Source organism: Eucalyptus grandis, chromosome 11 (assembly GCF_016545825.1).
Source record: "Eucalyptus grandis isolate ANBG69807.140 chromosome 11, ASM1654582v1, whole genome shotgun sequence".
In the NCBI taxonomy this organism is placed as follows: Eukaryota; Viridiplantae; Streptophyta; class Magnoliopsida; order Myrtales; family Myrtaceae; genus Eucalyptus; species Eucalyptus grandis.
In genome coordinates this window covers 15,157,814-15,169,574 of record NC_052622.1, presented here as the reverse complement: position 1 = coordinate 15,169,574, position 11,761 = coordinate 15,157,814, and the positions used below count along the sequence as shown (strand labels likewise).

General features: G+C 38.2%; 1 protein-coding gene across 1 annotated transcript; it reads right to left on the bottom strand.

Moving 5' to 3' along the window:
• Positions 1-1,397: 1,397 nt before the first annotated feature.
• On the bottom strand, positions 1,398-8,262 carry LOC104425012 (chaperone protein dnaJ C76, chloroplastic). The gene is made up of 9 exons (XM_010037574.3): positions 7,876-8,262; positions 6,941-7,069; positions 6,661-6,790; positions 5,885-6,005; positions 5,346-5,427; positions 5,130-5,183; positions 3,949-3,987; positions 2,259-2,358; positions 1,398-1,723 (listed from the first exon to the last, which is right to left on the bottom strand). Exons 1-9 carry the CDS (start codon positions 8,098-8,100, stop codon positions 1,587-1,589), a joined length of 1,017 nt encoding a protein of 338 aa, XP_010035876.1. The 5' UTR covers positions 8,101-8,262; the 3' UTR covers positions 1,398-1,586.
• Positions 8,263-11,761: the final 3,499 nt, after the last annotated feature.

Here is an 11,761-nt window from a genome sequence, read left to right as displayed (position 1 = left end):
CCCTCGCGCGTGAATGCTGAAGGCATCAATCAATGCTCTGTAAACATTCACAAATCTAAATCCTAGCTGACGATTGTCGATTCTATCGAAAAAACAAATAATGGTGAAGGCAGAATAATGGGCTCGACGCCGCTCTGTAAGGATGATTGTGAATATTCTAGATCTTTTAAGAGAGATGAAGAGAGAAAATAGTCAAAGACTACGAGTTTACTCGATAACTTGATAAAAGAGTACATTTATACATCTATTAATAGAATATGAGAGACATTAACAAAACCATGATTTCTTATTTATGGTTCCTACTAAAAATAATTTTCTTATCCAGACACTAACCACAACCTTGATAAAACAATTGAAACCAAGTTGAATTATGACAAACAAAATTGCATCACTCTGCGACACTCAACTTTAGCTGCTCGATGAAGGTATGCTCAACTCTAATGCTCACAACTGTCTGGATACTTGACAGGAACTTCACTCGTTGATGAGGCTTGCAATTGAAAAGGAGTCCCACAATGATCAACGTCCGTGGTAGGCATTGTTAATTGTTGACCGAAATTGGGGAAGTTTCTAAAGATGAGGTGCTGTCAATTGGAGGATTAGTGACGCCCTAGAAAATCCTCTTTCTTATTTGGTAATTGAAAATTATAGAAAGCAAAAAAAAAAAAAAACTCACAAAACTGTTCTGTTTTCATCATCTAACAACTATGAACTAATATCCATAAATATACTTCAAAAATGACCTTTGAATTGACGGTTGAAATGGGGAATGAAATGCCTACCAGTTGACACGGTCGAACTCAATATCTCTAGGACCCAAACCATTTTCATCAGAGATTGCCAATAGTCGTTTTGGTCCTTGTATTCTTTCCGGAGCAAATTTTCATATTGCTGGCATTATGTAGATATGGTTTAGTTTCGCTGTCTATTATCACAGAGAGAGAGAGAGAGAGAGAGAGAGAGAGAGAGAGAGAGTACGTAGCGAGAGCAGTGGCATTTTACGGCGCTAGAACTTGACTTCACCTAGCAAATCTTCAGAGACTGTAGCTTTAAAATGATAGTTGATTCTATGGAAAAGCATCGACGTTGTCGGCAGAACACCAGCAGATTAGAACTTGATCTCATCAATGGATCAAGGGTCAAAACGTGTATGTAGAGACGCCAATACATGTGCGGATGCACTAGCAAGGATTGGAAGAAAGTAGGGACGCGCCTGGAAATATTTTATCGAACTAACTCAGCTATGCCGAATGTGTATATATCGGATTGGAAAGGAGAACGGACTCTAGTCCTACCATAACATTTACACTGCAGTCAGTAAATTCAAATTTATTCAATCTTAAAATGTCCAGGCCATTAACTCACTTGGCCATAATCAGTTACCTCAGAGCGAGGCATTTAATGTAAATATCACTTGTATATATATATTTCCCATCATGAATCCATTATCACTTACAATTCGGGAGATCCACATGATTTACATAATTACAGAGAGAGGACTCCATATATAGCTTTAGCTTCCTATAAATTGACTTTGGCTTATACTTGCACAGAAATTTTTATGAATGGGAAACTGTCTGAAAAATTTACTTAGTATTTTCTGAGTTGGATGCAGCCTCAGGCAGCTTGAAGGTAGGAGGCTTGTCAACCCCCCTCCTCGAATATTCTCTCCATCTTCGAGCTGCAGCAGCTGCCCGCCTCGCTCTCTTGTTGATTTCCTCCTCTTCAGGAAAATGAACAAAATAGATATGAGCATCGACTCTTTTTCTTTTCTTTTCTTTTCTTAAGAAGCAGCGAGTTTTCACTGTCTTCGTGAAAGGCAATCATGCACTAGAAAAACTGATAGGAATAGATGGTGACGTCAAATAGCCTAGCACTTGAGATCTTGTCAAACAGAATCCACCTCATAATGGCGACATCACATGATGAATTCCAACCATCCATATCACAGAGTGCGGTTGCACAGCGCAGTTCATCAAAACTAGTGAAGGGCCACCTAGTTAAGCTTCTAGGGTCATGTTTCTGCTTTTACTTTCCTTGCTTGACAATTATCCTAGATAAACGATACAAACTCAACCCTCCCTGTCATTGTGTTTCAAATAGATCTTTCCAAATGACTCGACATAACCAGCAGAAAGCAGAGTGTCTAATACAGCTAAAGCATTGAGAAAAAGCAATGCATTGAATAGGCTGATATACACTACTTAGAAAGAAATTTAGCCAACGGGGCTGGTCAGTAAGACGCAATTGATTCTCACCAGAATCTCTGTACTCCTTTGGCTTGGCCCAAAGGTCATCCCAGTATGAATTGGATTTGCCAGAATCTTTTTGCTGCATCATTCTAATTTTAGCTTTTTCCTGCACAAAATTTTGGGAGCAATTGTCCATCATTCCCACTAAATAAGCTTAGCATCAATATACTGATAGGTAATCACCACAAGAGCTGCTTGAAAGGCAAAGTAACAATTTTATAAATTTTGTTCGCATGGGAGTTCTAGGACAGGGATGAGTATCCTGATTCCAACAAAGTTATAAGAGACCACTAGCATGCAATCATGACAACTGGACCAGCTGTCCTTTTTATGATATATCTTGGGACATTTTACTACCCAACGATGATTTCGTCCTTCCATGAATTTGCAGTTATTCTATAAGTTTGAAAAGTGTACTCAAGCCGGGAAAAAAGTTGACTACACAAGCCACACAGATCTGTCGAATTGTAGGCAGCAACTCGACTGCATGAAGCTGCAACCCCAAAGCAGCTACATGGCAGTGAATTTGCTCTGGGGTTTCGTACACACTGCCCATCACCCTATGAGAGCCAACCTGTGTGGTCGATTTTTTGCAGAGCTTGTGCACAAAAAATGTTCATACTAAATCTTCAACAGGTTTGTCTTCTTTTTTCTTCCCCCTATTCCCCCCGAACCCCACTTTACAAATCTCTTTTATTTTGACAAATTTATGCCCTTCGTCTAAACCAAAATAATTAACTCAGGTTGGGGGGCCATAATCTTCTGACATGCTGATTCTCTTTTTTCAGATTCGAGCAATTGACTAGGGAATTTCATTTCCTTTTAGTCGGTAAGCTTTTCACTGTTGATATGGTTGTGATCCCATTGGCAGCAGCTCATTGATTCCAGACAACAGAATTCCTCCTAGAAGACATCCCAATTCATATTTTCAACTATTTGGTACTTAATTGATAAGCCTGTGTTTTCTATTACATGCATATTTGGATAATTCGAATTTCCTTTGTGTAAAGAGTTTCAGAGTGTTCTTCAAACTATTATAGAACAACCAAACTAAGGGTGTGTTTGTTTCACAGAAAACGTAATGTTTTTGGAAAATGTTTTCCGGGAAACCATTTTCTAGGAAAACGGTTAGTTTTCCTTTGTTTGGTGATACATGACTGAAAATATTTTCTAGTGTTTGGATTGCATTTGAAAAATGATTGAAGGTGTAGAAGACGCCGACGAAGAGGAAGAGAAGGGAGTGAAGCCAACGGGAGCGCAGGAGGGGCTAGGGTTGGAGGAGGTGGTGGTGACAAAAAGGAGGGGGCGAAGGAGAAGGAGGAGGGGAGGAGGAGTTATGGTTTATATTCACAAGCAAAAAAAAGAAAAGAGAAAAAAAAAAAAAAAAAAAAAAAGAAAGAAAAGAAAATATATAATAATAACAAATTCAAAATTTTTAATTAGAAATTCTTTTTAATAATAATTTTTTCATCAAGCTAGGACCTTAAAATATTTTGGAAAACTGTTTTTCGCAAAACAAACACGCCCTAAAGTTTCCAACTTTTCACAGGATATAGACCAGTGTTGAATTGCACTTCAACTTCTGTGGCTTTGTTTGTAGAGTTTACTAAAGCTGACAAAACATTTGAAATGCTCTAATGGAAAGAATTTAAGCACAAAATAAATAGCTGAAAAAAAAATAAAGAAGGCTTCCTACCAAAACTTTTGCCTGCCTCTTTTCCCATCGAGAACTCGCCTGCAACAGATTAGATGGTAATCAATGGATAGAACAAATCAAATTTAAAGGAACTTTCTGGATAATCATACAAAGGAAGGAATTCCAAGCATGCAGATCATGCAAAAAAATCATTTAGAGAAGTTTCATCTGTTTTGAAGGAAAAGTTCGGATCTGCCATAGCAGCCAGAAACTGCTTGTGCTACAAAGAAAGTCCAAGCTCAGTCATCTTCACGCACTAGATTCACCAACAGGACCTAATCTAGAGAACTAAGCAATTTGCATGATATGCCCTGTTCTGAGTGCGCTCCCTGGTTAGAACCTCTAACGGTCCAAATGGATTAGACACCTCTTAGGTTTTGTGATAAAAAGTAACATAAAGTAGAAGTGATACATGAGAGAGATGATGTTACCTTTAGAAAATAAAGACATTGCAGCAAATTCGAAGCTTCGTGGATGCCTCCCCTTCAATCTCGTCATTCTAAAGCAGTATAGGGCAGTCAAGAGAATGAATTTGCAACAAATCACTTAGTTCTCCAGATTAAGTCCTGTCGGTATATCTAGTGCATGAAGATGACTGAACTTGGACTTGTTTCTTTGTAGCTCAAGCAGTTTGTGGCTGCTACTGCAGGAGCTAAATTTTCCTTCAAAACATATAAAATTTCTCCAAATTGATAAGTCCAAGTTCAGTCATCTTCATGAAAACCTTGTTTGCATATTGCATGAGATTCACCAACAGGACCTAATTTGGAGAATTAAGTAATTTGTTGCAAATTCATTTCCTTGATATGCGCTATACTGCTTTGGAATGATGAGAGTGATAGGAGAGGCATCCATGAAGCTTTAAATCTGCTGCAATATCATTATTTTCGGAAAGTAACGCCATCTCTCTCATATGGCACTTCCACTGCATGTTACTTTGTATCTTGAAAACTTGACGAATGCGTTATCTTAATTTCTCTATCACAGACACAATCCAGCAGAAGTTTAGTATTATAACCCTTTCAAATAGGGGACAAGGAAGCAGGTTAAATCCTCACTAAAATCAACACCACTATATCCAGAAGATACAGTTGAATTGAGTCTAGAATTTCCAGTACACAATGACATCACACAAAACCAATCGCAAAGGGTTAGGGTCAAATGACAAGTCATACTCTTACCACTCTAAAGACATCCACAGACCCCGATCCCATTCCTGAAAGCATCATTGCAACCTGTCATCATTCAAAAGAACCATTTAGCAAGAAAAACAAAAGGCAAGAGTTGGACCAATCTAATCAATGAAAATCAAATAAAAGTGTCATAGACATCATCCTACGTTAAGGAAGACACTGTAATGGTCAACTGGACACAATCGTGTAGATTATAAAACTTACATTGACTCTCTCTACCCTGCGCATTTCATCTTCAAGAAGAGACATTTGTGCAGCTGAAGTCCAATGGATGCAATCAACCGGACTGAATTACAGAAGAATCTGATAAGTACAAATCCTCTGGCCATACTTTGACATTCAATGTAACTTTTGAAAATGCCAATTTAATATACCAACAAGTGAAAGAGCACAGAAAAGCCATTCCCTAATACCGACAACATATTGAAAAGAAACAATAGGAGTCGCACTCAAATGCATTTGATGTTGGGAGCAATTCATGGGAACCAGAGATGGCATTTAATAATAACTGGAAAGGCAACAGTGAAATTCCCGGATGACACAAATTATTCGAAGAAATCAATAAGTTCCACAGGAATCTAATTGGATATATCTACATGCAGCTGTATAGTAAGATCATTTTCAGCAATGCCAACATAATCATCATCATCAGCTATAAAGATACAATTATAAAGGGAAAAGTCCATCCACAGAAAGCTACAACATTCCAACTAAAAGAACAGGAAGAATCAGCAAACACGTACCAACTATCAATTGCCTGCTGAACTAATTCAGGATTACCGCACTGGCTGTATACTCTAGCTCTTCCGTAGTCTTCTTCAATCGCAAAGACATCAGGTGCTACATTGGCACAGTTTTTACAACCTAGGAGAACATGAAAGGTACTAGAAGTTTAAAGCATATACACTGTGTCTGTACTTACTATAATTTACAGATAGACTGAGAAAAAGGCAAGCAGGGGAAGCATCAATTGATAAACTATAGTGGACCAGGTATAATCATCTGCTTCAATCTCAATTTACAAGGCCCAAGGAAAAGTCCCTTGTGAAACGACATCAGTTGCAACTCCTCTTTACTTTCTATATACACATAACTACACATAACTTAAGTTCCATATCAGTGGATATGTTCATTTTCAAGATGCCTTCGCGGTAAAATTGGTACATGCAGTACCCAACCGGTCAACTACCACTAATTCAGACAATTTTTCTAGAACTCCACATATCTATAATTGTCTTATGAGCTGCATATGGCTCTTATGCCTGAACGCCTAAAGAAGTTTGCAGAGATGTGGAGCATCAACATGATCTATTTTTTGTTGTCCTTTTTTTCCTTAGTAAACTCTGGACAATCAAATGAGAGACATGCAAATCCACATGATCTTACAATCCAAGACACATCATACTTTCAAAGGGACATGCTAATATAAGTTATATAGGTGCTGAAAAGCACAATTCAAGACCATAGAGATTAGAGATTCCTTCTCAAGTAACAGCTTCAGGAAATAGCTGCCACATACCTATGCAGCTAAACTCATCAACAAAGGCATGATCCTTTGGGCATGAGTCATCCAAGAATGGGTTGAGCGCAGTTAATGCATAACCATGTATTTCATCATAAACCATACGTTGCACAGGGTCACTAAGCACCTGCACTGCAATTGAATAATTAGAACGGCAGAAAAAAGGGAGGAGATTGAGAAAAAGCTCTGCAGTATAAGCATAAGAAGGAATGTTCACACACATATGCATTTGTTTGCATGAGTTGTCAAGTCCAGAGCATATTCAACAGAAACTCACCGCATAAACCTCATTAATGAACATGCAAAAATTGTTGGTCTCGGGATCATTGCCACTCAAATCTGGATGGCACTCCTTCATGCAATTATAGTAGGCTTTCTTAATCTGCGCCGGTGTGGCATCTGGAAGCTACATGAACAATGATTCCGAAACATGTCAGATGGGACCAGAACTGGTCGCAAGTACACAACCCATAGATCGAAAAGAAAACATAAGCCATCCAGTAGATATCTGAAATAGCTTGAAAGCGGTAAGCATAACCGACATAAGCGCAGAAGAACTAACAGTGAGAAATCTTAATCTACTCAGATATACTAAGTATTAGTTGTGGTGCAAACGTCCTCTCCACATTTTTTATGATAGCTTCAAAGGTGCTTGCTCCATGGACTTGAGGTTGATGATAGCAGAGAAGTGCTAGATACTCCAAATCTTCATTCAAGAACTATTTGGAAATTCATGCGATAATGAAAGTTCTATTTTCTGCAAACGCTTGAGATTCTGCATACTAAACAGTTCGATTTGCCTGAACAACCAATGAACATTTCTCACAACATTGTAAAGAATTCTCCCGAAACCTCTCAGTAGATCTATATTGTATCTCACCAGCGCATGCAATAAAGATAGTTTAAGTCAAGGACTGTGATCAAGTGCAACGTCAAAATCCACACTCTCCCATTCGATCATAAAGTTCTCTGAATCAAACCATCGATGGCATTCTAGTTTGCAAGCTGCAACTAATAATAAAACCTGAACAAGACGGAAATTTCAATTTGCAGAAGATACGACCCTCTAATCGAATCACACTCATCCACCTCCGATCGCATTTCACCATTTTTTTTTCTCCAAGAAAGGCACAAAAAAGGAAAAAGACGTCTCATGACTCGATCTACTTCTCTCGTTATAGAAACGAACAGCTGATGAATCGAAAACACTACCAGACCCAGAACCGCGTAATAGTCATCAGCCACCGAGTCCAGTGAAGCCGAGTCGTCGGTGGCCACTTTGACTCGCCCGCAGGCTCTTCTCCGGGCACCGCACCCAAGCGGATTCCAACCGCCGGGCTTCGCGGGCACCCTGCATGGGCTTCGCGAGCACAGGCTGAGAACTGGGTTTTGGAATTTGAGTGCGTCCGTGCACACAGAAGACATCAGCTGAGCCATCCTCAAAGCATGCAGCGCAGGAAGAAACGTAGAACGATGCCCTGAATGCGGGAGTTCTTGAAACAGGGAAAGAAACAGAGAGACAAGAACAGAAATGGGCAAGAGAAATTATAAAAAACAAGGAGAGATCTTTTCGGGGCGGATAAAAATTGGATTATACGGAAAATTTGAGGAGGGAGGAATTTTGGCGTGGAAGAGAGAAATGCTGACATGGCGGATCGATGGCCACGCATCGTCCAAGAATCTGGACGGACCCCCGGGGAGAGATGGATGAATCTTGGTGCTACGCAGAAGCAAACGCAGGGCAACACGTGCAAGGCAGAGATGGAGCACGTGTCGGCCCGTGGAGGATTGTCGTCAGCCCACGCATCAAAGATTCAACGCAACGGTCGACATCATAAGCCAGCAGCGGTTTACATGTACTTGAGCTGCCTTTGCATCCTTAGATCCGGTAGATGTCACGCGAACTCCTGCAATAATACAGTTCAATACAGTTTCGTACATACAAAGCTACGCACTTATCAACTAGTTTCCCGTGGGAGTTAGTGAGATCACGGATTGTGGGATGTGGTCCAAAAGAAAATTGATTTGCAGTGAATTTTATGCTTAGTATAATTTGAGAATGATATTAATGTTTGTACTCTGATCAGATTGGCTATAATGATAAATATTGCTATTTTGCTCAAAATAATCTTGTTCATGTCGGATCTTCAAAAATAAAATTGTGGATCTTATTAATAAATGTCTGGAGAGCACTATTTATATATAAAACAAAGAATGATTGGATTTTCACATTGCTTACACATGACCTTAGAAAGACAGCACATGAATTATAACAAATGTTTTGTCGACGAAATTCCCATAAATTGCAAATTCATAGCCTTCCCCTATCCTCTTATGTTTCTCTTGAGCACATCCTTTCTTTGATTTCCTTGGCAAGTCCGACAAAAAGCTTTCAAGGTTTATGTATATACAAGATTTTAGGGAGGATGCATCAGACGTTAAGTGAGATTATGCCCACCAAGCAGATTGGTAACTTGAGTGGCTTCAAATGCTGAACTGGCAATCAAGGAGGCTAACTGAGATCATGTCAATTTTAGCAAAGAAACGAGCGTTATATCATATTCTCTTTTTAGTTCTCTACTTAGTATGTTCTCTTCAAAATGCATTGATTAATCCTAACCTAATGACTCTTAACTAAGTCGATCTCTAGAATGCCATTCAAGCACAACTTAGGAAGCTGACGAGTTGTATTATTTCTAGTATTATTTAAGAGACAGTGAGGATATATAGAACACATATTACAACTTGATCAACATTCTTGTAGATGCACAACTCATAAGTCAACACATCATTCAATTTCCTTTGTTTTCATTGTCTAATCAATTCATTTGAATTCCAATCAATGTTCAAATGAGAAAATTAAAACATATAAATGGATGGCAATTTATGTAAGACACAAAAGCGCAACTCAAGATCTTTATAACTAAAATAAAAAACACATATGTAATTATGCAAAGAGATTTTACACACATGATTTGGACCATCGTTCTTGATATGAATAGCAATGATCCAAGCTCAAGAAATTCTCATCTATTACCATTTATATCACTAATTCAATGAGATGGGCCATCACCTTTGATATTTAATAAATGCTCATTTGTAAGGATAATTATGGTGTATTACGGTTTTTTTTTTTTTTGGTCGGTCCTACTCTACTACTCATATTCTAACTCTCACTCTGAAACTTATATTTAATAAATGCTCCTTTGTAAAGATAATTATGTTTGTATTAGTTTTTTTTTGTTTTTTTTTTTTGGCAGTCTTACTTTACTATTCTTATTATAACTTTCACTCTTAGACTTTTGCCATGCCTCCTTATAGGGCGTGGGAGTCGAAACCCACACTTGAAACTAATCCATCCCCACCCCAATCCCCTTTGAGAATGTGGGGATTCAAACCCCTCACCTCCTCCTTCCATATTGGAAGGGTGGCCACTAGGGCAAACCCCAATAGTTGTGTGTATTAGGGTTAGATGAGAGATTTAAGTATTATTTATAAAATTTTCAGCCAAGCCCTTCCATTATGGGCTCACATTAACCAGCCTTATATTAGACTAATTAAGAAACATTCTATTTTACCTTATTTTATCAATCTCGTAAGATGGTAAATTACAATATCAATTAATATATATTACATTGGGAAAATTTTACATTCTCCCACTTGGGCTATATTAATTGAAATAACACTATGTAGGAACATTAGTTTAGAGATAATTCTTAGTAGTCAATCATTTCTCATAAAGTCTCAAACACCGAATCATGATAGTAATTACACGTATACACACAGAGCCTTCCATGGTCACAAGTGCTTTTAACTTTATTGACATGGATTTAATATGATAGTGTGGCAAATGGCTAACACCTCTAATAGAGAGTAATATGTTATGTGATATCCTATTTATCAATCATCATTCTTATATCTTAAATGTCACAAATCTTATACCATTAAAGAATATCTTTATGATTTCAATGAACCTACATTTGTTTTGTGCTTATGGTTAACATTTCTTTATGTGTAACAAGATATATACTCAAGGCTAAAAATTGGATGCCAAAGCCTTCACTCAAGGTTTATACAATAACTTGAAATTTTTGCTAATATATATTCAATATAATAACAATACACTCATAAATATTTCATTGAATGTAAAAGTTGGTACATATCTAAGGTCTGTTTGGCAATTTGCCAAATAGTGAAAATTTTTTTTTTTTTTCCAAAGTAGATTTGGAATAAAAATCCGTTTATTAAAATTTTTGTTCATGTGAACAAATTTATTCTCGAGAATAGATTTGGAGTAGAATCGAGAAATGAAAAAAAAAAAATTAATTCTTTGTTCTCTACAACAATTATAGAATCAAGCCAAGCTATTTTTTTTTCTATTTTCTCTTTTTTCTTCTTGTTCTGCTTCCCTCTCTCTTCTTCTTCAACCGCCACCACTACTGTCACCCTCTGTTGCCGCCCTCTGCCGTCGCCACCCACAACCAACGATCACTGACAACTGGTTCGGCAAGCTCACCAGTGGCCAGGCGAACCTCGCCCGGGCCTCCCCTAGCCACTAGCCAAGCTCGGTCGAGCCATGACTAGGTGAGGCTCAACCTCGCCTAGATCTAGCGAGGTCGAGCCCTACCGGCGGCTAAGCATGCTCGGTCGAGCCTTGTCAGCAGCTAGGCGAGGCTCGGTCAACGAGGCACGGCTCGATGTCAATGAGGCACGGCCTCGTCCGAGAAGAAGAAGAAGAAGATGCTCCGGATGAGATCATCGAGCCTTGTCGACGGGCGAGGTTGCAACGATCATCCCAAGGCCGAGGGCCAACGATGAAGAAGACCTTGAAGAAGAAGAAGAAGAAGAAATGAAGAAAAGAAAAGAAGAAGAAAAAAAGTAATAAAATTATCTAAAAATTAAAAGAAAATGATTTAGATGATAAAATTTGAGAACATTACCAAACACGATTCTATTTCAAGAATAAAAATTTTGGATAGTTATCAAATGGTTTAAAATACTTAGAAATTGTTCCCGAGAACAAAATAAAAAAGAATCATTTTTTATCATAAATTATTCCCAAGAACAGAATGGTTACTAAACACGCTACTAAATGTAA

Excerpts from the sequence above, each read along its gene's own strand:
- LOC104425012 (XM_010037574.3), bottom strand. The coding sequence starts at position 8,100 with ATGGCTCAGCTGATGTCTTCTGTGTGCACGGACGCACTCAAATTCCAA. Across the intron at positions 7,070-7,875 it reads ATTACGCGGTTCTGGGTCTG|CTTCCAGATGCCACACCGGC; the intron begins GTAGTGTTTTCG and ends TTGTTCATGTAG. Across the intron at positions 3,988-5,129 it reads CTGTGGATGTCTTTAGAGTG|GCGAGTTCTCGATGGGAAAA; the intron begins GTAAGAGTATGA and ends AATCTGTTGCAG.